The sequence below is a fragment of the Pelobates fuscus genome, chromosome 1, assembly GCF_036172605.1.
Source record: "Pelobates fuscus isolate aPelFus1 chromosome 1, aPelFus1.pri, whole genome shotgun sequence".
Taxonomy (NCBI): Eukaryota; Metazoa; Chordata; class Amphibia; order Anura; family Pelobatidae; genus Pelobates; species Pelobates fuscus.
Genome location: NC_086317.1, coordinates 77,103,089 through 77,130,312, shown reverse-complemented (window position 1 = coordinate 77,130,312; position 27,224 = coordinate 77,103,089). Strand labels below are relative to the sequence as shown.

Sequence of the window (27,224 nt, the reverse complement as noted above, 5' to 3'; positions counted from 1 at the left end):
TAGCATATATTTTGGGATTTAATTTGACTCTTCATAGAGTAATGAACCATAAAGCTTAAAGGACCACTCTAGGCACCCAGACCACTTCAGCTTAATTAAGTGGTATGGGTGCCAGGTCCAGCTAGGGTTAACTAATTTTTTTATAAACATAGCAGTTTCAGAGAAACTGCTATGTTTATCAATTAGTTAAGCCTTCCCCTATTTCCTCTAGTGGCTGTCTCACTGACAGCCGCTAGAGGCGCTTGCGTGATTCTCACTGTGAAAATCACAGTGAGAGCACGCAAGCGTCCATAGGAAAGCATTATGAATGCTTTCCTATGCGACCGGCTGAATGCGCGCGCAGCTCTTGCCGCGCGTGCGCATTCAGCCGACGGGGAGGAACGGAGGCGGAGAGGAGGAGGAGAGCTCCCCGCCCAGCGCTGGAAAAAGGTAAGTTTTAACCCTTTTCCCCTTTCCAGAGCCGGGCGGGAGGGGGTCCCTGAGGGTGGGGGCACCCTCAGGGCACTCTAGTGCCAGGAAAACGAGTATGCTTTCCTGGCACTAGAGTGGTCCTTTAACTTAAGTATTCTTAATTGTTGTTGTTTTTAAACCACTTTGAAATTAAATTATATATGCAAATCACCAATAGTCTATGTATTTAAAATGAGTGTAAATGTGCGCAATACAACGACTTAGTAGATCTTGAAACTATTTTTGTATTGGCCTCAAACAATCTCTAGGATGTCTTTAGTTTCCTAACGTTTGTTAAGCAATACCTGTTTTTTTGTTGGTTATGACAACATGTAACCTTTGTGTGGCTGCTGTTTATGTGTTTGTTTTTTTGTGACAATCATTATTTTGAGGTTTTGGTATCTGTCATTGCGTGGTTGATGGTGTCGATCCAAGTGTCAGGATTACTAGTTGATCCAGCACGCAGAAATAGTATCACACCTAGGACTAAGGAAAACGGCTAACCGGACCTTAGAATGGTCGAACTTGGGGGGCGGAGCCTGGCAACCGGACGTGGTCGACTCATACAGCACCTGCCAATACATCCATGGGGCGCAGCAACCAGAAACCTACACCCGGTAATGCACCAGAACAGAGGGACATCAGAGCTATGCTCCAGCGGCACACCTCAGCCAAGATGGCGGACGCTGAATACCCACCTTCACCAGGGTCTCCCCACACAGCTGCACCTGCAACATCTCAGCTACAGAGTCCAGTGGAGGACACACAGCAACAGCCCACAGCATCAGCAGGTAGCACTGATCCTGCAACCAAACAGGACCTCCAAATCCTATACACCATGCTACAGAACATTCAAAGCCTACTAGCTGCTGACCTGCCCATCCTAAAATCCTCCATGCAACAACTCACAGGCAGAATGGAGGCAACTGAAGCAGATATCAAAGAGCTCCGCCAAGACACCTCCACCATGCAGGCATCTATACTCCAACTACAAGCAGCCCAACAGGCTCTTTCACTACAGGTAGCAGCGCAGGAGGACAGGTACCGCCGCAACCACGTAAAGATAAGGGCCATCCGGGCCACTGTCCCTCAGGAGGAACTGCCACACTACGTGAGAAGGCTGCTGGCCTCAGTGCTGCCACCCGCTACCGCAAAAAAATTAACATCGCTGGGATGTATCGCCTACCGACGCCCACCACAGCCACTTCCACAACACCAGGTGACGTCATACTCTGCGCACTACCTCAAGACAAGGGGCAAATAATGACAGCGGTAAGGAACAAGACCCCACTTACATTTGAAAGCTCACAATTGTCCTTTTACCAGGACTTATCCAAAGCCGCACTGCAGTGGCGAAAATCCCTGAACCCTGTCACTGCCCGACTGCGGGCAGCAGGAGTGTCCTACAGGTGGAGAACCCCACGATCCCTCCTTGTCTCACACAAGGGGACCATACGAAAGCTAACCGCAGGGACTGATATCCCAGCGTTCCTCGCAGCTCTGGACATGCAGGAGGCGACGGCAGCCCCAGCGGACTCAAATCGCGCCCACGGATGGGACCCATCCAATGTGGTACCATTTGTGCCAAGAACTGCAGCCGACGGCCCGCCTGACACCTGACTGGCAGGGACACCACCAGCCCCAACCCAAACCCACTGGAGGGACTCATTGAACCAGCAGCCCTAGGCTGCAAAGTTGCAGAGTTGTAAAGTTTTACTGCTATGAATGTGTTCACCTGTTTTTACCGTATGTTTTTATATATTTTTGTTTATTACTGTAGAATCACCCACACGAGGATACGATCTTTGACCTGGGTCACCTAGGAATAGAGAGACCAGGCTCACTATAACACAACCAAGCATTCATGAAGCCATGCCATCTATAGCCCTAGTCCGGTTCCATACAGCCACACATATTCAGTCACCGAATCGTAAACACCCCCCCCCCCGCTACCCCCTTGGTTAGGGGCAACACCTTCACCGAGAGGTCAGCCATGCACGAAGGCAGTCACCCCCCCCCTAAAATGAGGAGGGCAGCACTCACACTACCGACATCCTAATGCAGAAACCGCTAGATCTAACTCAAGACCTGTACACGGTCCCAAGCTTGCTCACACATAAGCAAATACAACCGACTCATAAACCCCTACACTGTCCTAGGAACGTGCACCTCTTGTACCCTGCGCCCTGGGCTCGAACAGACACCACAAGTGTACCATGCACCATACTCAACAGAAGCCCCCTAAGGACCCACTCATGATATATATACTTAAACAAAAAAATGTGCATAATCACAATCACTGTATATTAGTGATGTCCCGAATGGTTCGCTGGCAAATAGTTCCTGGCGAACATAGCTTGTTCGCGTTCGCCACGGACGGCGAACATATGCGATGTTCGGTCCGCCCCCTATTCGTCATCATTGAGTAAACTTTGACCCTGTACCTCACAGTCAGCAGACACATTCCAGCCAATCAGCAGCAGACTCTCCCTCCCAGACCTTCCCACCTCCTAGACAGCATACAATTTAGATTAATTCTGAAGCTGCATTCTTTTTTTTTTTTTTTTTGTGTGTTTCAGTTTATAATACATTATCCTCCATAGCCAGTAACCTGTGTTTATTATACATTATCCCCCATAGCCAGTAACCTGTGTTTATTATGCATTATCCCCCCATAGCCAGTAACCTGTGTTTATTATACATTATCCCCCCATAGCCAGTAACCTGTGTTTATTATACATTATCCCCCCATAGCCAGTAACCTGTGTTTATTATACATTATCCCCCATAGCCAGTAACCTGCGTTTATTATACATTATCCTCCCATAGCCAGTAACTTGTGGATTTCCATCTGCCCAATCTTTTAATAATATGCACTGGAGTGTCAGTGTTGAAGGAGACCGAAGCTGCCCCTATTCTAAATGAAAGACCCGAGACATGGATACAACCCAATCTTAGGAGTAGTGTTCTGATGTAGAAGATGAATTTAGCCGTAGTCAGAGGGATTCAGTGAGAGTAGTGGTGAAATGTGTGTGGCATGACTGAGTGTGGGTAAGTAAAAGTCAAGTATTTTAACTGGGCACTAGTTCTAGGTGGGATAAAGTGGTATAGTGGATGGATGAGTAGTTTGGTTCGTTTTAGAGGTTTGTAGAGAAAGTATATAGTGATCATGATTTTTAGCGATATCCAATCTTTTTCAGGTGGTCTCAAACAAACATAAAATGCTATATAAAATTTGTGGGAATATCAAATAGTTGTGTACAGTAAATTAGAGAGGGCTCAGAATATTGAACCATCGATCGGTAACCTGGATGAAGTAGGGGGTCTATCTGTTTTATTAAATCCGCGGTAATATGCTTTTAATGGCATAGGACGTTAGGAAAGTTGTGTGATTGGGATAAGTGGTTGTGGCTGTATTTACCTTATCTTGGGACCGACCTGGCTCCTAAGCTTGAGCCGCGCGTGGCTGGATCACTCCTGCCTCCACACGAGCCGCATGCGGCTTGATCTCCTCTTCTGACTTAGCCGCATGCACTGACCGCAGTGATTGGTCACTTGGCCCGCCTGGCACTAGGAGCACGGCTCGAGTCACAAGCTCACTCTTAAAGGGGCAGTGGGAGCCAAAAGTTGATTCAGGCTCCCATTGGCCCACATCATTCCAGCACCCCCACACACGAACGTTTTGGGGGCGTAGGCATGACGTGGGCCAATCAAATGTTAAAGGATATTTAAACTTCCCTAGCCCTATCCACTTTGTCCTATCGTGGTTTCTGTGTCAGTACCCTTTAGTGCGTTCCTTGATCTATTTTGTTTATTTTGGTATTGACAATAGCTTTGTTCTTGACTCCGAATTTATCTTTAACCCTTTCCTGTCTTGTTTACCCATGTGACTGATTACCATCTACCTGACTCTGGCTTGTTCTCGTTTTCGTAGTCTCTCTGTTACCATGACCTCGTCTCGTTTCTGATTACTCTTTATCTTTGTCTGACGTTTAGTCTGGCCATTCTAAGTCCAGGTAATAAGTTATATCCTAGCCTCTTTCCTTGCTATCCTAAACTCTGCGTGTTGGGGTATTACATCATGACATTATGATAGGACCATGGGCCCTGCAGGTTTAGGACAGCAAATGGCCTCCTATGAGGCAAGATTTTAAGAACAGGATCACCGTATGGACCAGATTGCCCAGGCCCATCAGAGACTTTTGTCCAGAAATGCTTATTTGGCCCCTGAGACACTGGTATGCGTACCATCTCAACCCGTACCTCCCATTCCAGAGGCATCTATCCTGACTAGAGATGTCCCGAATAGTTCGCTGGCGAATAGGACCTGGCGAACATAGCTTGTTCGCGTTCGCCACGGACGGCGAACATATGCGATGTTCGGTCCGCCCCCTATTCATCATCATTGAGTAAACTTTGACCCTGTACCTCACAGTCAGCAGACACATTCTAGCCAATCAGCAGCAGACCCTCCCTCTCAGACCCTCCCACCTCCTGGACAGCATCTATTTTAGATTCATTCGGAAGCTGCATTCTTTTTTTTTTTTTAGACAGAAGTGTGTTATATTTGAGCATGCTAGGCTGAACGTGCGTATATCATGGCTAGTTGCACTGAGGGTATGAGTATATAGCAGTACATTGTTGTGAAAGATGGCTGTCATGTTTAGGGTGTAGCTTGCACGTTATCAACTGTGTATTTATATCAACAGCTCCACCACTAGTTATAAATCAAGTGTGAGTCGCCCCATGAGATGAGACTAGTGAATAACATAATACATGAACAGTTAAGGTAAAGGCATGTAAGGAACTACGACAATAAACTCTTTAGGAGGTGAAATAATTACATGTTTAAACGCTTGCTACTTTACGATGAGTTAATGTGCAGAGAGCAGTTCATGTGATCAAAGGCATGGTGTGGAGGATCGGCTATAGTGGGACATGCTTGGCAGGCTGCTGTTTACTGCTTGTGCTCATCCGATCCCTTCTGGGCACCAGGTGCAGACGCTGGGAGTCCCTGATACCTGGAACAATAAAGGCAAGTCTCTGGCTGAGTGCCGGGTACGCGGCTTGAGGTGGTGGAAGCTTGTTTTGTCGGGTGGTCGGATCTGTCCCGGTGGTGCTTCACGTCTGGTGCAGGATTGTGGTGGCTTAAGGTGGAGGCGAGTGCTTGACGTGGGGCAGGCTCTGCATTTCTGTTTATACCTCCGGTCCCGTCTTCGACGCCTTTTGTGTTGGTGGATTTTAATGGGGACTGCTTCGCTTAGCTGTGGTGGAGCTTGTTGGGGCTGTGGTGGAGCTTCTTGGGGCTTCCTGCTTGTTATTTGCTTCCAAAATTGATTAAAGAGTCTGTCCAGCTTAGACTCAATATCCTGCCATGCTTTGCTGGTACCAGGAGGACACGCGGCTGCCGCCATATTGGGAGAGTCACAGATGAGTATGTCAGCCTGGACGGCTGTGCTCTGTGCGTCCATTAGCTCCAGACAGCCTCTCAGGGGTGGACCGGGATAACCCCCACTGGTCCGAGGGGGGGGGGCTAACGGAGCTCCTGCCGGGAAGTAGCTGCTCCTGGGCATCCCAGGATCGGGAGATCGGCCGCCTCTCCCGCCCGGTGAGCACCAGGCCACACTTGCCACGCGGAGGTAAGTAAGACTCTGTCGAGTTGCTGACCACTATTAAGCATGCCGGGTCGGTCAGGTAGGAGCAACATTGCTGGGTCATCCCCTTCTGGGGTGAAATTCGCTTGTTGATAGCTGCTTAAAGTGAGATATTGAGGGAGCTCACACGAAGTGCGTCTTTCCTCCATGACAGCTAGGCCCCGCCCCCCGGAAGCTGCATTCTTAGTGAGAGGAGGGACAGTGTAGCTGCTGCTGATTTAATAGGGAAATCGATAGCTAGGCTAGTGTATTCAGTGTCCACTACAGTCCTGAAGGACTCATCTGATCTCTGCTGTAAGGACAGAACCCCAAAAAGCCCTTTTTAGGGCTAGAACATCAGTCTGCTTTTTTTTTTTTTTTCTGTGTAATCTAATTGCAGTTGCCTGCCTGCCAGCGTGTGTGTTAGGCTCACAGAGTATACTGTGCCCACTTGCCCAATGCCACCACTATCTGGTGTCACAATAGCTTGCATTTAAAAAAATATATATATTGACTGTAATATAATAGCAGTCAGTTTCCTTCATACGTGTGCGTTTCAGGGCCTGCCAGGGCACAGTGTCACACCAGTGCAACTCATATCTGGTGTAACAGTCGTGTACATTTAAAAAAAAAAATACAGGGGGCATGTTGTCACCTTTCGGGGACCCTTGGTGTTGTACGTGGCTGGGTGGAGGAAGAGACCTTCAATGACATCAGTGAGGACCAGGGCCAGTGCAAGGATTTTTGCCGCCCCAGGCAAAAAAAAATTTGCCGCCCCCCCATATGTCCTGCCCACCATGTGACATCACAATGCCCCGCCCATATGCTCTGCCATATGGGCCAACGCCAGTCTTCACAAAGTGTCTTTTATCTGAAAAGACAGTGTGTTTACATTAAAAAGCCTACAGGCACAGGCTATAGACACCAGAACCACTACATTAGTGCTTCTGGTGACTACAGTATCCATTTAATGTGAGGTAAATTAGAGATTAGTGCCACTAATAATATGTTGGATTGCCTACTTACCACCAGATGAGGACAAGAGGCTGATGATGGGCTCAGTCTGGCTCCACAGGTCTGGTGTAGAAGAGGCTCTCTGGAGACTGTTTTTAACAGTGCTCACAACAATTAACGAACAGGAAGCAGCTCCATTTTTTAGGGCCCCTTACACAGCTCAAGGTCTGGGCCCCCAGGGGGCATACGCCTACAATGCCCACCCATAAATGCACCTACATGGCCCATCCATGAGTTGGGGATGTTTTATGTGTGCAATTTGTGTAAGGGATGTAGTGTGTTTATAGGGGATGCAGTGTGTGTTTGCGTGTAAGAAATGCATTGTATGTTTCTGTGTGTGTGTGTGTGTGTAAGGGGTGCAAGGTTTGTTTCTGTGTATGTAATTGAATGCAGTGTGTGTCTGTAAGGGGTGCATTAATTATGTAAGAGAACGTAAGGGATGCATTGTGCGTTTCGGGTGTGTCTCTGTGAGTAGGAATGCATTGTATGTTTCTGTGTGTGTGTGGGGGGATGCATTGTGTATGTGTGCAGTGTAAAAGAGAGGGTTTGTGGGGTAGGATAGGGACTGAGAGGGGAACAGCTCTTTATTTAAAAAAAATAAAAAATCATAGTGCTCTCCCCTCCGGTCAATTATTGATTTCCCCTTCCCTTCTGTCCCTCCGTGTTCTCCCCTTCTGTCACTTAGTGCTCTCCCTTGGCCCCCTGTCCCTCTGCAGTCCCCCCTTGGTGGTATTCTCACTCCCCCCTCCCCCCTTAGTGGTCCTCCCTCTCCCAAACCCCTTAGTGGTCCTCCCTCTCCCAAACCCCTTAGTAGACCTTCCCCTACTCCCCCCACCCCCTTAGTGGTAATCTCCCCCCCTTTAGTGGTCCGTACCCTCCTCCCCTCTCCTTAGTAGTCCTCCCTCCTTACCCCCCTTTGGTGGTCCTTCCCCCCCTTAGTGGTCCTCCCTCTCCCAAACCCCTAGTGGACCTCCCCACCCCCGTTCCCCCTGTGTTCCTTCACCCCCTCCCCCAGTGGTCCTGACTCACCCCTCCCCTAGTGGTCCTTACCCTCCCCTCCCCTCCCCTAGTGGTCCTTACTTCCCCCTCCCCTCCCCTAGTGGTCCTTACTTCCCCCTCCCCTCCCCTAGTGGTCCTTACCCTCCCCTCCCCTAGTGGTCCTTGCTCCCCCCCTCCCCTCCCCTACTGGTCCTTACCTTCCCCTCCCCTAGTGGTCCTTACTCCCCCCTCCCCTCCCCTAGTGGTCCTTATCCCCCCTCCCTCCCCTAGTGGTCCTTATCCCCCCTCTCCCTCCCTCCCCTAGTGGTCCTTATCCCCCCTCCCTCCTCTAGTGGTCCTTATCCCCCTCCCCTAGTGGTCCTTATCCCCCCTCCCTCCCCTAGTGGTCCTTATCCCCCCCTCTCTCCCCTAGTGGTCCTTATCCCCCCTCTCTCCCCTAGTGGTCCTTATCCCCCCTCTCTCCCCTAGTGGTCCTTATCCCCCCCATCCCTCCCCTAGTGGTCCTTATCCCCCCCATCCCTCCCCTAGTGGTCCTTATACCCCCCTCCCCTAGTGGTCCTTATACCCCCCCTCCCTCCCCTAGTGGTCCTTACCCTCCCCTCCTGCCCATGTAGCGTGGCCGGGCGGCGCGGAACGCGGGACAGGAACCTCTGTTTCCTGTACCCGGCCGCCGGTGGAATGACAGGAAGTTCTCACTGCGTGAGCACTTCCTGTCATTCCGCCGGCGGCCGGGTACAGGAAACAGAGGTTCCTGTCCTGCGTTCCGCGCCACCCGGCCACGCTACATGGAGAGACCGGCAGGAGGGAGCGCTCTGCGCTTCCCTCCTGCCGGTCTCTCAAACCCGGCCGCCCTCCATGCAGCAGTGCTGCGCCGCCTGAGGTTTGTAAAAGCGCTCAGGCGGCGCAGCATGAGGAGGCGCAGCGGGGACAGGGATCCGGCGCCCCCTGATAAGTTGCGCCCTAGGCGGCTGCCTAGGTCGCCTTACAGGTGGCGCCGGCCCTGGTGAGGACAAGGAACGGGACATGGCTAGCTTGGTATCCAACCTTGTGCAAATGGGGAGTTTGCGGTTGTGCAAATGGACTGTTTGCGGTTGTTTGCGGTGCGTTTAACAGGGAGTTTGGTCTGTCACTGTGAAGCAGGCGTAACCCTTACACTACCTGATCGATACAACATCATACCTGATGTTTTAAAGCACGTTATTCCAAACAATTTAGGAATGTTAGGTGATTTATGCCCTTTATGGATTAAAACCAGACTCTGCATCAACTATGTAATTTTCCACTCTTGGATAACCAGCAAAGGGAAACCATGACAGGGCACTGATCAAAAGGCAATTTGGGTTTAAATAAACTCCTAAAGCTGTAATTGGCTGTATGTGGCCTCTGACCCCAAAATGTGCGTGCATGTCTAAGTGCCATCTTTAACCCCTTAAGGACCAAACTTCTGGAATAAAATGGAATCATGACATGTCACACACGTCACACATTAAGGACGTTAATGTAGGCAAAGGCTATATATGTAACGTTAACTAGGAAACCCGAACACGCAGACAGAACAGAGTTGAGATAATTGCAATACCGATCCTTAGAATTTTCGGATTATGCAAAAAGGGATAGTCAAAACACGAGCCGAGATCAAGGGAAACAGAGAGACGGAATAACGAGAGACAAAGCCAAATATCATTAACCAGGAAATCCAAATAGCAATTGCAATGCTCAATGGTAAACCAAAGACCACAACAGGGCACTAAGGCAAGGGAGGGGTTAGCTTATATACACACAGGGTGTGTCTGATTGGCTAACCTCCAATTAGTGTTAACCACAACACGTGGGAGGAGTTTCTTTCCTCCCTTGTGGTCTCTGAAGTCATCACTGTGTGCCGGGTCACATATAAGGAAGCTGCCCAGGAGCGTGCAACGTCAGACAAACGGCCAGTCTGAAGACAGGGACCAGATGACGCTGCCCGCTATAATGAGGTAAGCAAGGTCGCCGCGAGCGGCGTGGGGGCAGGGGACCTGACAATATCTCCATTAAAACCAGAACCACAGCAGCCGGCATCTCTGGGAATGGCGCACACGCTGGGGACCAGGACGGAAGGAGGTCGGGTAGTGGTCTGCTGCGAGTAAGGTAAGTATGTATTATTTCCATCGGCGTGACTGCTGTGTTTCTGTGCGGCCATGCTGACAGAATCCCGCGGAACCGTGACACCAAGGACCTCTGAGAGTGTGAGCTATGCTGAGGGATGGAATCCCCTAAAACCTCTTGGCCCAGGAATAGGAGAACGGCATAGGATGTCTTGAGGAGTAGGCTTGTAAATGTCGGCTTAGGTTCCGCGTCTTGGGACTTGGGTAGGACACAAACTTCAGTGTAGTTCAAAAGTGTAAACAGAGCTTATCAAATACTTGTATGAGTCTCCTCATGTGGGTGGTGCATTGTCATAAGAGGCCACGAGGGACACCTCGTGGCAGCAGCCATCTTGAAAGCAAAGCCTTGTAATGCCAGCAAATGGTCAGTTGTGTCCTGATGATTAAAGGGATTCATTACAGTGGAGACTGGGATAACCCCCACCGGTCCAAAATGGGGGGAAACTGAGCCCAAACTTAAAGGGAAACTCCAGTGCCAGGAAAACGATCCGTTTTCCTGGCACTGGAGGGTCCCTCTCCCTCCCACCCCCCAATCCCCAGTTGCTGAAGGGGTGAAAACCCCTTCAGTGACTTACCAGAGGCAGCGACAGGTCCCACGTCGCTGCTTCCTCCTCCCCCGCCGCTCCTCCTTCTGCTTACGTCGGCTGGTGGGCGAGACTGATCTCGCCGCCGGCCGAGGAGACCTAATGCGCATGTGTGGCAGTGCCACGCATGCGCATTAGCGCACCCCATAGGAAAGTTCCCTCTAGTGGCTGTCTAATAGACAGCCACTAGGGGAGGACTTAACCCTGCAAGGTAATTATTGCAGTTTAAAAAAAACTGCAATAATTACACTTGCAGGGTTAAGGGTAGTGGGTGTTGGCACCCAGACCAATCCAATGAGCAGAAGTGGTCTGGGTGCCTGGAGTGTCCCTTTAAGCTGTTGTTGAAACCAAGGCAGGGGATCTGCTGCTTCCTCATGCCCGAAGATAGCCAGAAGGCTGTAGCAATAACTGGCACAGCCAAGCCCCTGGTGAAGCCATTAAAACTCAGTCCAGGAGTATGTAAGGGAGTGCTTTCCTGCATAAAACAGTAGCAGTCCTAAAATAGGAGGATTTCTTGAGTTATATGGGTAATATTAAATGGACACTATAGTCACCAAAACAACTTTAGTTTAATGAAGCAGTTTTGGTGTATAGAACATGCCCCTGCAGTTTCACTGCTCAATTCACTGCCATTTAGAAGTTAAATCACTTTGCTTATGCAGCCCTAGTCACACCTCCCTGTATGTGACTTACCCAGTCTTCCTAAACACTTCCAGTAATGATAGATCTAACGTTTACACTTCCTCTATTGCAAATTCTGTTTAATTTAGAATTTCTTATCTTCTTCTCAGTTAATAGCTTGTGACACCTTGCAGGAGCCTACTGTATGTAATTCAAGTTCAATTTACAGAGCAGGAATTTAAAACATTTAAAGTATGTTGCATCTGATTGAAAATGAAACCATTTTGTTTTCATGCAGGCTGTGCCAGTTACAGTCAAAAACAAAAGTGATTCAACTCCTAAATGGTAGTGAATTGAGCAGTGAAACTTCCTATGAATGTTCTATACGCAAAAAATGCTTCATTAAGCAGTTGTTTTGGTGACTATGGTGTCCATTTAAGGTTAAGCTGAGGAGCTCCTTCTGTGTAGCTTCTGTTGATTAACCTTAGCTTGACCTAATTTCATCTTGCCTCTCAATACCTGAACTGCCTGTACACAATCTAATTTTTGTTTCAAATGTCTAATAAAGTGAGTTCCTCTAATAGTAAGAAATTGGGCATTGACCTTTTTTAATTATTAATGACAAGAAATTACTTGTTTCAACATTTGTTCTTTATTTGATAAAGTATTGGCAGAACATCGAGTTCAATCAGATACACTCAGATGCAAAGCCATCACTCATAACTGTAGGCATACTGTAAGCTTTATAAAAATCGAGACAGTTGGCCCCTTTGTTTCCGGTGTAGTGTAAGTGACCTGTATGATAATTGGATTTACTTGGCATCTAAACAAGTAAGTTAAAACTAATTTTTGGAAACAAACTCAATAATATTTATGAACAAAAGTATTTGTTTTGTATTTTAACACATGAAGAATGTATTGCACAGAAATATAATTATTGGTTTCTTTGAACACACTTATCTCCAGGGCGCTGTTTTTTAAAATCTTACCTCTTCAGTATTTATCAATTTGTCTCTCCGAACATTCGGGTAACTGTGGATAAAAGCATAGTAGAGAGTCCAGTTTCAGAAGTGTCTAGATTATTCATACATAGGGTTTAACGCAACGTTTGTATGGTTCCGCTCCTGTCATTCCCGAATTCTAAGATTATGGTCTCATTCATAGTAAGTTAGACTTTTTTGGTTCTGGTTCTTTTTATTTCCATACTGTATTCTGTTTTTCCAGAATTTGATATAATGCACATTTTATGGAAATGAAAAAAATAATATTATACATGCAAATACAGACTGAAAGTTGTATTAATAGAATAATTTTTCAATCATTTATAAATCAATGGATTTTACCTAAAAGAGCCAGTTGTGATTATTTGAGGCCCAAATTGAGGCTCAAATAGTAGGGATTAAGTATCAGCATTCCAGATGAATTGGATTTTCCCCCAACTAACATTGCAATTTATGCAACATCTCTCTCTTTAATGAAAAGAACCAGATAGTTTTTGTTTTTTTTAGTTTGTAAATGCATAAGATTTAAAATTGGATGAGATACTGTTATTACTGTTATTTGTTCCCAATATTTCTAATATAACTATGTGCCTGAAATTTCCTTCAAAACGTTACACGCAGTCATTTGATAGCTCAATAGTGACATTTTCTGTCCTTTTTCTCAGGTGTCGTAGAGGCATGTCTCCTTCACCTTTTAAAGCGGAGGGCGGCCGGCTTCCTCCGCAGTGATAAAGTTGCTGCATTGTTTATGAAAGTTGCGAAGACATGCACAACAGCTGCAGATATATGTAAGAAAGTGCAAGACCTACAGCAGCAGGGGGAAGGCAGGTAAGACTGACATAGTAGTATTTCAGTGTGTATTTGTGGGGTTACTGACATTTTTGGCTCTTCACTAAAAGCAAACTATTCCTGTGCATATTAGTTATATGCTCAAATTTTCTGCCCCACTCTACCCAAAAAAAAAAATCTGACTAAGCTACCTCTTTGCAGAGAATGCCACATCTTTAATGTTTTTACTGTAAATAACATTTCCCTCTATTGTAAGTAATATATGTATAGTGTTATCACACCCCCTATGAGACCAATGTAGTTTTTCTAGCATTTCCTAATAACTTGGTACTTGAGTGCATCATGAAATGTCTGCAAAATACCTTCTGGAGCATTCTGCTCTGTTTCACATGATTGGTGGGCTGCTTTTAAAAAAAAAAAAAAAAAAAAATTGAATTCCTTATTTTAGTTGTGTGTGAAAAGTTACATCAGTTTGGTAGTCTTGACAGAATATCAGGAAAAGAGAGTAGTTTTCAAATTTCAAGACAAGCAACCTGCACATTTTTTTTTAAAGTAGTAACAAGCTTAGACAAGGTAAAAGATCAGGTTAAGTATAAACATGAGTGAAACACAGTGCTGCTTTGCAAACATGCATATCAGACAAAATTATAACAAATTAAAACAGCACAAATGGATGAGAATGGGTGCCAGGCTGCCCAAGGCTGCTATACGGTCTGAGTCGCCGGACCCACAGGTCCCCCTCTGAGCTCTCTCCAGGATTTGGTCTCGCAGTCTTTCAACTTGCTCTTTCCGCTCAAAATAGGTAAGGACCCTTTGAGAGCATGGGAGTTCTGCGGGGCAGTGTACCGAGGTGGACCATGGCCCAGGAGGGTGGCAGTTCACAGCAGAGCTGCGTTGTCTGCGTCGAGGTGTCTCTCGTGACTTAAGTTTCTGCTTCTGCATTGACCGATTTGGTTTAGGGTTTCACCCAGGGGTTCGCTGTGTGACTGTGTGTCGGAGAGTGTCGGGCTGGTTCCCAACAATAGTCGTGGAGAGCTGCGTCCGCTGGTGGATGCACATCCAGAATTGCGACCAGATACGGTCCAAGGCTCTGGTTAGTTGTTCCTTATGTGAGGCCCAAACCTCAGGAGTGTTGTGAGGTGGTGGCTTCGCCTCGGCGGTCATCTTGGGTCGCTGGTCGAAGTAAGGCCACATATCAGGGATTGACGGTTCCTGCAAAGGGTAGGAGTCTAGCACCACTGTGGGGACCGGGATAACCCCCGCCGGTCCATGGGTGGGGAAACGAGGGCCCTGATTTCAGGTTTCAGCCATGTGTAGCATCAGGGGATTGGCCGCCTCCCCCACGCTGACCATGCTTGTAGGCCGCAAACAGCATTCAGGTAATTCCTGCAGGGAGAACCGCTTGTCTGGTGTCAGCATGTTCCCCTTGTTGTCACCTGTCGGCTGGTGGCACTTAGAAGTTGAGTAGAGGCTGTAATTAAGCTTTTATCTGAAATGTTTGCAACTTAGAGCAGGTGCTGCAGTGGTACACTTCTGCTCTGTTCAGCAGTCAGGCCCCACCCCCCTCCATTTTCTTTTAATTATATATTAGTAGTGGCAAATTACATCATAATCCAGGCAGATGAGTAAAGAATGCCAGGGCACACACTTTGACCAGGTTGGGGAATCCTTATCCTTGGTGGTTTGAAAAACCTGACCATGGTATTTCATGGGAAGCGCAGGACACAGGAGCTACTGCATGCTGCCTAAAACAGAGAGCAGGGTAGCTCCTCCTCTGATGATTTTTTGCATCCACAGACCTGACATGCTCCTTTTTATAGAAAAGAGGGTAAATGTAGTGTGGGCTCACATTCCCTGTAGCTGGTTCTTTATGGCATCAGACTCACAATCTCACACTTCTCTACGGCAGCGATCCAAAAATGTATGCCAGCCCACTGCAAGTATACCCCGCAGGAAGTACTGTTTTAGTGCTCTCTGCAGGATCCTAGTACCCTGACAACAGCATGAGCCCATCTAATTATACTCTCGCACTACACTCGTTTCCAAATTATTATGCAAATTCCATTTAAGTGTCACAAAGATTAAATATTTTGTTTTTCAGTTTAACTCATGGATGTCATTGTTTCTCAGGGCTCTTTTGATCACTGAAAACAATCTCGGACACCTGTGATAATTAGATTGCCAGGTGAGCCCAATTTAAGGAAAAACTACTAAAGGAGGGTGTTCCACATTAATAAGCAGAGCACCATTTTCATGCAATATGGGGAAGAAAAAGGATCTCTCTGCTACCGAAAAGAGTGAAATAGTTCAATGCCTTGGACGAGGTATGAAAACATTAGATATTTCAAGAAAACTTAAGCGTGATCATCGCACTATTAAGAGATTTGTAGTTGATTCAGAGCACAGACGGGTTTGTGCAGATAAAGGCACATTGAGGAAGAATTCTGCCAGATCCATGCATCGGATCAAGAGAGCAGCTGCTAAAATACCATTACATAGCAGCAAACAGATATTTGAAGCTGCTGGTGCCTCTGGAGTCCCACAGACATCAAGGTGTAGAGTCCTCCAGAGTCTTGCAACTGTGCATAAGCCTTCTATTTGGCCACCACTAACCAATGCTCACAAGCATAAACGGCTGCATTGGGCAGAAAAATACATGAAGACTAATTTTCAAACAGTCCTGTTCACTGATGAGTGCCGTGCAACCCAGGATGGTCCAGATGGATGGAGTACTGGATGGTTGGTGGACGGCCACCCTGTTCCAACAAGGCTGCGATGTCAGCAAGGTGGTAGTCATGTTTTGGGCCGGAATCATGGGAAGAGAGCTGGTCGGCCCCGAAGGTGTAACGATGACCTCTGCAAAGTATGTGGAGTTTATGACTGACCACTTTCTTCCCTGGTACAGAAGGAAGAACTATGCTTTCTGTAATACAATCATCTTCATGCATGACAATGCACCATCTCATGCTGCAAAGAATACCTCTGCATCAATGGCTGCTATGGGGATAAAAGGAGAGAAAGTCATGGTGTGGCCTCCATCCTCCCCTGACCTCAATCCTATTGAGAACCTTTGGAGCATCCTCAAGCAAAAGATCTATGAGGGTGGAAGGCAGTTTACATCCAAACAGCAGCTCTGGGAAGCTTTTCTGACATCTTGCAAAAAATTCAAGCAGAAACTGTCCAAAAACTCACAAGTTCAATGGATGCAAGACTTGTGAAGTTGCTATCAAATAAGGGGTCCTCTGTTAAAATGTAACGTGACCTGTTAAAATGTTTAAAAAGTTTAAATGTTGTTATGTTTGATTGAAATAGCTTTTGATTTCAGTAAATATGCTGCAAACACAACAAATGACAATTTTCAGTGCTTTACAACCTATAAAGTGTTTTGAAATTTACTGTGCGTAATAATTTGGAACAGTGCATTGTAAGTTTTTTATGTTTAAAAAAAATAATGTTATTGTAAGGGATCGACGGGCACCCCGACTGGGTACCTCCGTTAAAAGGATGCTCCTAGCGCTTCCTGAGGACTCCAAGCACTGCAGCAGACACCACAACCACCGAACCGGAGAAGCATGTGAATGCTCTCAAGCATATGAATGCTGTAAACAGCTGAACAGGAAAAGCATACAATCAGCTTACACTCCTGGCACTCCGCATACAATCCAATTCCCCCAATAACGAGACACCACTTCGTTTTGAGGTCAAGCAGAACTGACTGTACTGGCACATACAGCCTCTTTTATTCACAATCCATAAACATAGTACTGCCCACAGAGTTTTGAAATACAACCAATCAATCCATACAATACACACAGACACTCCCACACAAAATCCTCCCCTCTGCCTGTGATATGACAATGGGTAATATAATTATCACAGGCAGAGAAATACAGTTTGTACAAAATATTAATAACTTCCAAAATATACATGCCATTCACATAAAACATACATTTTCAGAATCAGCATGCTTGAAATATACACATACTCAAAAATCAGGGCAATCGGTTCAGGGGTTAAAAGGTTAAGTAAAAGTCCTATTTCACCAAATGAAGCATGGCTTTTCTGCCCAAAACCAGTTCCACAGAGTCTTCCATCCTGGAGATAATTGGGAAGTAATCCAATTATCTCCAAGGACAGAGGCAAAACTCCATTAGCCACATGGTAGCAAACTACAATAAAATACATAAAAATATATAACTGTGCAGCTATTGCATAAAACAGGTACATTCAACATATTCCCAGATAGCTTAGATCTGAGCGCACATTATGACTGAATGGCACTCAGATCACATACATACAGTTCAATTGCCATGGAGCCAAAGTCTTTCACAGTCTTTCGTTATACGAATGGGCTCCATGGCATAGCTATCTGGGGTAACACTGCTCACATAGGGAAAGTACAGAATGACCCGGCTTTCGGGTCTTTGCAGGGGAAAATCAAGCATTTTAACATGGGACCATAGTCACAGGGCAGGAGGCTGGCAATCAGTCTTCTCCAATGCCCAGTGGGGAGGCTGGTTCCGCCACAGTTATCATTAGGAGGTTTGTTCAATAACATTTGAATTGTACTCTTAATAGTTGATAACATGAGAATTATGCTGACTGTTATTTACATCAATTATTTAGGTAAATGAGAAAAATATAATTTGCATAATAATTTGGAACAGGGTATATGTTTGTTGTGGACATCTCCCTGTTGTTCCCAACAGCAGGAAATGCTAGCAGAATGCTTGGTTGTATAGGGAGAGCTATTCACTCTAAAAAAGGGTTACAAAATAGCTGCATTAAATGTTATTGTTTACAGCAGAAAAATATTATAATACTCTAATTAACTTTCTATGTAGTCATGAAAGGGATGGATTAAATGTCTGCAGCAATTAGCACATCTGCTAAGTATTTTATTGTGCAAATTGTGCTGCAGGTTCTATCTTGGATTTCTTTTACGCCTGTCTTCAAGTACTGGCAAATTTAAGACAATAGTGACAAATTAGGAAGGTGTTTCTTTTAATAGAGGTTTGTGTTAAATACATCTTAGGTATACAAAATGGTATTTGGCAATTCAGATCACAGTCAATAATTAAATTGATAATACAATTGCAAAGAAAAAAAAAGTATAGATAGAGATAGAGGGTACTCTTGGAGGCCATAAGCTTTACTGAAGTGACGGGCTTTGAGGGACTTCTTAAAAGACATGGGGAGAGTCTGATGGTGGTGGGCAGTCTGCTCCAAAGGAAAGGAGTTGCCGAGAGAAGTCATGCAAGCACAAGTTAGCAGTATGGGTGCTAGCAGCGGACAGGAGAAGGTCACCAGCATAGCGTAGAGAGACGGTGTATACCTATGAATTAATGACAAAATATAACAAGAGCTTTATAGGTAAGGGTTTGTATTTTGAAAATGACTCCTGTAGGATACAGGAAGGCAATGCAAGGACTGACATAGAGCCGAAGTGTGAGAGCAGCGACTGGAGAAGAAAATTAGCTTAGCAGCAGCATTCATAACAGATTATAGCGGGGTAGTATAGCTTCTGGGAAGACCAAGAAAGAGGGAATTTCAATAATCAATACTAGAAATTAGTATCTTGCCAAAGAAAGGGGTGGATGCGGGCAATGTTTTTAAGGTGGAATCGACAGGATTTGCTAACAGAATAGTGAGGCCAGAGTCAAAGATAACACCAAGACAGCGAGCTTGCAAGGAGGTCAACAGAACTTAGGTTCCTCCTGGTTGAGGGGGTTAGGCTGAGAGTGGTGGGTAAGTAGGCTTCAAGAACAAATTATAAGCAGTGTCTGAGAGAGGGAATGGAATGCTATGGAGCTTAGAGATTGTGCATGCACGCGAAAAAAATTAGATCAAGGATATTGCCAGCAACATGATTGAAAGAATTAGCCCACTGTGATAGTTTTGAGGCTACTAAGGTCAATGGTGGGTTAATGGAAAGAACTAGGTATGGAACGACATTGGTGAGATTGGTGTGGTGCCTGGTGTTAGCACAATATATGTTTGTGGAGTAGGGACCAGGCATCATCAGCTGCTAGGTGCAGAAGGTTTGGAAGGAAGAGAAGGTGGAAGTAAGAGTTAAATGTTTGGTGTGAGAGTTTGTATTTAGAGCATTTAGAAGGAGTTGGTGGAGATATGGTGGAAAGGTATAAAGTAAAGTGCATAGGATAAATAGAGAGAGGAAGGAAGTAAAGTGGGAGCAAAGAAGATGGTGTCAGCAAGGACAGTTAAGCAGAAGGATAAAAAGATTTTGCTAATGAGACAGGTGAGGGAGATAGTGAAAAATATAATGTAGAAAATTTTTAGGCAAATAAAGGACTTTCATTTATAAAGAATGAGATACGGTGGGATATTAAAGCTATAAGAGAAATGAGTGGGTTGATGGGTTAAAAGGTAAGGAGTGTAGGAGTTCAGTAGGTGATGATGGTTTGATAGACAATGATTAATGTGTTTGGCAAAATACATAATCTGTAGTAAGCCTTGTAGTTCAGCAACATCTGTGGGGCCAGAGTTTAGAGAACCCTGTCCTAGACATATCCCTTATGGTCCAATGGAAACTGAAGTGTCCAATAAAAGTGTCATATTCACGCTAAACTCACAATGAGGTATTGTAACTTGAGTGTGATATAAAATTTCCAATCTCCATACATGTACTCTGTATCAAGAAACTTCTTCAATATAAAACACTTTATTTATTAGCAAAACTTTTCTCAATCTCCCCCTATAATTTTTGGTGCCTGTTATCCACACAGTTCACAAACATCTACTTGACTTTTTTATGCACAGTGTCAAATGCACCTGCACAATGTGTCTTTATCACCTGGGCGCATGCAGTAGGGGGTGAGTGGGCACCATAATCCTTAGCAGCCTGGCCTTATGAAAAAAAAAAAAGATGCTGTTGACACGCTGTCAGAATGCAGTCAACACCCACTCAATAAAACATTATTTCTGTCTATGATTTAACATGAGCTGTGCGCCTGTCTTAACTCATGTTGATTTATCAATCCAATCAGCCAGCTGCCCTCTGAATTATCGTGCATCTTATACAGGTTGTTCTATGAATGCTGCTGTCAAAACTCAATACAGAGCCATCTACGCATGGAACTAGACAATCTCGAATGGAAAATAAATTATAAGCCTTTAAGTAATAATAAAGTGTCTAATAAAATCAGTTAGACCACCCATTTTAAGTGCAATAAGCTCATTCAAACAGGGTCCACAAAAACCTCTTGTTCCTGTTACAATTTCTAAGAATTTGATCCATTTGTTGTTAAATCCCTCCCTTTATAATATTGTAAAACACTGTAGAATAAGTTGGCACTATATAAATACCAATAATATCAGTAATGATAAATAATATTAATAAGGAACATCTGATACAGGGTTTTTTTAATGCAAAGAAACACCTTACTAACTAGATGTTAAAAAGACTTTCTAAAATGACTGGGGTATATTATCCATTTGCCGATCTTTCAGGTTGCTCACAGTTGGAGTTATATAATGCTTTAAAATGTAATAGTTTACTGAACCTTGTAAATAAGGCAAGCTAACTGCAGTACAGAACCAAAGAAAAACAAGTTACCTGTGCTCTCTCCTTATTCCCTATGTATTTTTAAACAAATGGAGGTTTTTTAGTTACCTCCAATGGCCATGAGAGGAAAAGCCCACCTGCCAACGTCAAGGCAGACCCCCCCAGGTGGGTCCTAACTCTAACCATTCACCTTGCTTCCTTGAGCTTCTGGCAAAGATCTCTAATGAGACAGAAAGTGGTATTTTTATATACACCCCTATACATTATTAACCCTTAATAGGGAACACATGGGATGGGTGGCTGCATTGTAACAAGGCTGAGTGATACACAAAATGGATACAAATGCAGAAAGATAAGCCCTGCGCTCACTCTCATCAATGGGCGGCAGCAATGACTACAGTACACATCAGCCCCAATATATAGTAAAAAACAAAGAAAAACAAGTTACCTGCGCTCTCTCCTTAATCCTGCAATACAGATTTGTGAAAAAAAAAATGTGAGCTAGTTTGGGATTGTTTGGGACTCGAACAATCTCAAGTATGTCCAAAGTCTATATATCCAAGGTATCCTAGCTTTAGATGAGAATTACAATGAGATAGTGTGTAGATATCTATGGTAAAATTTGTATATATTGTGTATTAATATTGTTTTTGTATTTTATTGTACCCTAATATAACAATGCAATGTTTTGTGGACCCAGGACATACTTGAAAACGAGATAAATCTCAATGTATCTTTCCTAGTAAAATATTTTATAAATAAATAAATATCCTTTAGATTAGTGTTTTCCAAACCAGTCTTCAAGGTGCCCCTACCAGCAGTGACGGCTCTAGACTTTGAAAATCCTTAGGCAAAACTCAAACATGAGGCCCCACTAACACACAAAGTGAAATAAAAATAGGGGTTGCATTATGTGTGTTTATAAGGAGCAGTCATTGTATTGAAATGTGGGCTTGCAGCACTGGATACAGAGAGTTAGTCTCTGCATTCATTGTTCAGAAGCTTGCAGTGTTGTGTCTCCCTGTGCCGCTGCATTGTGAACTCTCTGGCTGTAGTTGTAGCATAATTTGCAGACTAAATTAATTTGCAATAAACAAATGTAATTTGCAAATATGAATGCCAGGCTATGCAACCATACCCCGTACACAATTGTGGAGTATGGCTGCATAGCTTGGCATTCATATATTTAAGTGCTGATGTGAAGGGGGTTTTGGAAACAAATCTGAAAATTTAGTTTCAGCAATAAAAGCTTCTAAAAAATAATTGACCAAATAACAAAGTTAAAGATAAACGGCACCATATACATTTCCCCCAATCATTCTATAATCCTTTCACATATATATTATCCTATATAATGTATATGTGTTTCCCCATGTATTGTATATGTTTGTATATTATATTTCCACTTTACCTTTGCATTGCCCGTACCATACCACCCTCAAATTGCAGTCACAGACACATGCACACATACACACCCAGAAACACGCACATGCATAAACACACACACACACAACACACTGATACACAGAGACACACACATTGACAAATGACGAATAGATACACATTGGCAGCTATAAAGTCATAATATGTATCTGGCTGTGTGTATTTCTGAGTGTGTCTGGCACTGTTTAACGGTGTATGTGCCTGAGAATGTGTGTCTTAAGTAGAGTATCCTTGTGTGTGAATGTATGTCTCTGTGAGAATGTGTATGTTTGTGTCAGGGACCGTATGTGTGTGGGGTAGCTGCTTGCAGTGAGTTTGTGCATTGTGTTTATAACAAAGCTATGTTTCATGACTGTATGTGTATGATGAATGTCTACAGCTGGTGACTGTGACAGGGGCACAGTGAGTGTGAAAAGGCGAGGGGGGTGCATGAGACTGGCTGGGGGTGAGTGTGACAGAATAAGGGAGGGCGAGTTTTACCGGTTTTGTGTGTAAATGTGAAACGATTGGAGGAGGGAGAGTGAAAGGGCGAGTGTTGGCATGGTTGGAGGGGCGAGTGTGACAGGATTGGAGGGGTTAATGTGACAGGGTGAGTGTGGCATAGTTGGGGGGCTGAGTATCACAGGGTTGGGTGAAGGGCATATATATAATTATTTGTACAGGCCTAAAATATTTTACTACTATACAGTGAGGATATATAAGAGCAAGTAACTGACAAAGTAATTGCTGAGAGATACAAGTGGTGAAGAGAATCTTACACAAACTCACACCCTAGGAATTGGCTACCCATCTCGGACCTGTTATTTTTAAAAAGGTATTGCTGCTTATCCTGCTGCTTGATGATTGGCAGGTGTTACTTTTAGACTACCGTGGGCCCCAGGGCTCAAAGTTTTCCTTTGCCATTATCCATTGGTGAGTAACATTTTCACCCTAACAAGTAGAAATTTGCTTCTGATTTAGGTTCTATTATTGTTTTGCACTATACATTTTTTTTTTCTTCATTTAGTGTAGTTTCAGACTCCTGTTGGAAAGAGGATTGTAATGTCTAGTGCTCTAATCCCAATTTTGGAGCCATGTCTCTCTTTCCTGAGCTTTTTGCTTGTGCTCATGCCAACATATATTGTGCCTTTATCATGTACCTGCTAATGAGACAGGAAATAATGTTTTGGAATTTGGAAAACATGTAACTTGTTTCCTCCAATATTTAAAAAATTACGTAAACAGACTTGGGGTATTAGGTACCAAGATCCCAGCTCACACAAGTACTGAGCCCATTCAGTTCATCTTCTGCCTCTCACACACCTGCTCTAGACTTGTTAGATATATAAGTTCTACATGTAATGATGCACAGAACTCTGGAGAACATAAAATGGACCATGTCTTCTATTTACCAGTGTATGGCCTCATATGAACCTGAAGATGAGTTATGGGATCCACCATCTATTAAACATGGCATATATCATTGCCAGCACTTCAACTACCATAACTCCAAGTGAGCGAAATAAAGATGATAATGGCAGATTACAGATAGCTTAACAACAAAAATTAAAATGTACTAATGATTGCTACACTGGATTTAGTAAGCTATTATGGCATCTATCTGACTTTTCGTGTTGAGAAACTGGTATGATGGCTCCTATATTGCTTGTCTGAAAACCCGGTTTTGTGGGTTTGATAATAATAAATATGCAGAAATATGCAGTAGCTTGTCTCGGTGGCTTCCTGCCTTTAGAGAACGTTTTTACATTATTCCCTGCTTTGATGAATTCCTTTTTAATTATTGAACCCTTGCAAATCAACCTAAGTGGAAATCCATGTATGACCTAAGGGCACCCTTCGCATAATAATGAATTGCTGCACTTGTCTGCTAATATTGAAGAGAGTTCATCAGTTGATGAAGCCATAGAACACATGGTCTGGTTCCTCAAACTAAGCTGCTGCAGTCTACCTCACCCTCCAAATCCAGATGCTGTAACAGGAAGACTTCTAAGGCTCTGACCTCCCAGTCTGTTTCCACCATGCCCAGAGTAGCAGAGCATTCCTCAATGGTAATCTTGCACACGTTGCAGAACCCAGTTTTGTCAGTGGCTATTTTACAAGACATCCTGATGCCTGTACCAGGACGGTGTTCCGATATTGGACTCTGCAGACTGGGGTGTCACTATTCACTCAGGGAACTACGTAGAGTACACAAACCATGCCTAACTTACCAGTGTCTCAAACAATTCCAGAGTCATTGTTCCTACAGCAAGCGGTCTTAGGGAAACTAACATTCGGCTGGTGTTGGAGGCAGCTTCCCAGTTTTATGTGCTCTTTGTTCTCTCACCAGTTTGAAGCATGAAAACCCTGTTTGTAGTAACCAGTACTGTAATATACTCTGTATCTTAAACATTATTCCACGTCATACCTGGTGAAGGATATAGCTCTACAGACTGTGCTGGGTTTGCCCTCTCTGCCCATGCGATTTCTTGCGCTGTTGCCAGGCATGGTGCCTGCTCTGATGCGAGTGCGCAAATCTAATTCTGAATTAGAGTCTTTGAAAAGGTTCCATTGCACCCTGGCACCCTGATGCCATTTCTTGAGCCTGAGATTTTGCTATGTTAATTGTGAGATAATTTCATACTGTGGGCAGAATTGCAGTGCAACCTGTTAGGAATCTTCTGTATTGTATTAGCTTGTGTGCTATCATTTGCCTTGAATCATTTCATGTAAGACTGACTGCACTAGTATCCAGAGTAAAATCTTACTCCAGGTGTACTTGCCTTTTTAAATGAAAAACAAATGTAGCATGAATCTTGCAAATCCTAACCTTAATAAACTTTCATTTTCCAGATACAGAAAAGATCATAACCACCAAAGTCCTTTATAAACCCAGCCATGCTCTAGCTCAGGGGTAGGCAATCTTCGGCACTCCAGATGTTGTGGACTACATCCCCCATAATGCTCTTACACCCATAATGCTGGCAAAGCATCATGGGAGGTGTAGTCCAAAACATCTGCAGTACCGAAGGTTGCCCCATACGATCTCTTCCTTTGCCATTGGTTTTTTTTTAAAGTATTCTTCTATTTTGCTCTATGTACTTGGATATCTATTTGGATCATGTCCTAAATTTACCTCGCTGACAACAGTTTTCAAATTGCAGTATGCAGTACAGATGGTTAACGGAACCCATTTTCCTCTGTTGTAGGAAAACACTAAAACTTTTATTTCTCAAAATAAAACACTGATGGCTCGGTGTTCTTCTATCAAAGCCCTGTGAGACATTCATTTGCAAAGTAAAATGAGCAACCAATTAAAATTATGAGATCATATACAGCCTGCTAAATATTTTGGCATAGGAAAAGTGCTAAGGCAGATAAAACACATAAGCAAAAGAAGAAATGCATTAATAGGACTACGTTTCAACTCATTCTTAAAATATTAATGCTGCATAAAAATTGTTTGTTATTCTCTTTTGATTACATTTTTGCAGCCTACATATGATAAGCACAGTGGGAGAGCTAAATGAATTCTCTCTCATGGAGATAAATGTAATAAAAAGATTCTTGATAAGATGTTTTAGCCTCCGGAGAAAAATGCCATTGCGTACAATGTAGATATACTATTAATGTATGGTTTATTATAGCAATCGGACCAAAAATAAATCTACACCAGTTTTATCTCCATCTCCCCGTATGTAAATAATAAACTATATACCTGATGGGAATAGATAGTAAAATTGAATGGGTCATGGTTGTAGATACAGTTTTTGTAATTGTATAACTGTTTGTGCAGTGGACAATTTAACATGTATCAAACATGACTTTGAAGAGGTTAGAATGAAATTAATGCCATAGAGATTTAATGATAGTATATGCCATAATTTACATTTATACACATCACACATTCTTTGCTTTTAGAATTATCACACCATTCCGCTACCTATAAACTTCTTGTGCTCCTTAAACTACTTTGGGAGATGCCCACTATTCCACCATTACGAAGTTTAAGCATGACCCATGAAAGCATTAAATAAGCCCTGGGTTGGCAAATCTATGGTACATATAATGGGACATAGTAAACACTGGGCAGAACTGGACTGGACTATAGTTTAGTAAATCCAGCATACCTCCATCACTAACTAACTAACTACTGCTGACTAGATTTTTTAGTGAAAAAAATTGTGATAATATGAGTTTGTTCTCAAATGATGTTCTGCAATTTTTTCCAACACTTGGGAATTCACATTGATAAGAAGAAGAAACTATTCACCAATATACCATTTTACTTTTATGATTTTACTTTTATAATTTGAAATTTATTATCATTTATGCACACTAAGGAAGGAAACATTAAACAAACAGAACATACACCTGGTTGTAATCCTCACCAGATGATCTACAGTAAAGGAAATACACAGTTTATTGAGGTCCCATAGAGGAATAACAAGCAATAACCCTTATGAATAGAAATGAGTGGCAAATGTGCCCACTTAATGTCTATTTAGAGTTCGGAGTGCTTTAAGTACAGTGGGATTTGAGATGTGGAATTGTCTCGAGGTTGAGCTTCTGGGAGCCCTCTCTACTCAATCAATAATTGAAGGGTTTCTCCACTTTGACTTGATCTTATTTATTTTTGACAATTTTTCATCTTCCCTTTTACCTTCTTCTTTTCTGTCTTTTTTTTCTTTTACTTCACTTTTTTTCACAATTGTTTTGGTTATTAAATTAACATCTGTTCTTCTTACTGCTACATCTCAGAGGGGATTTTTTTTTAAGCACTGTGTAACACATTTTATAATAATAATATATTTTTTTTATTGTATTTGTCATTACCTAGCATGTTATTTCCACGTTTTTACCTTTTCTCAGTACATTCATTTAATCACTTACTGACTCTAAATATGCGCTTTCATAGAAAATGAATTTCTTTTTCTGCGTAACTTTGTAAAATATATCTAGTTTCTTTGATACAAAGTTTAATTTTATAATAGTGCTACTGTCAGTAGAATACTCATTAAAATCTGAATAAAAAGTTTGCA

At 43.6% G+C, this 27,224-nt stretch overlaps 1 protein-coding gene across 2 annotated transcripts in view; it reads left to right on the top strand.

Moving 5' to 3' along the window:
- The window catches only part of SGSM2 (small G protein signaling modulator 2), a 373,891-nt gene that overhangs the window by 189,882 nt on the left and 156,785 nt on the right, over positions 1-27,224 (top strand). For both annotated transcript variants that reach the window (XM_063449885.1, XM_063449878.1), the window contains exon 3: positions 13,112-13,274. In XM_063449885.1, the coding sequence (XP_063305955.1) occupies positions 13,112-13,274 (163 nt within the window). The remainder of the gene's footprint in view (positions 1-13,111; positions 13,275-27,224) is intronic.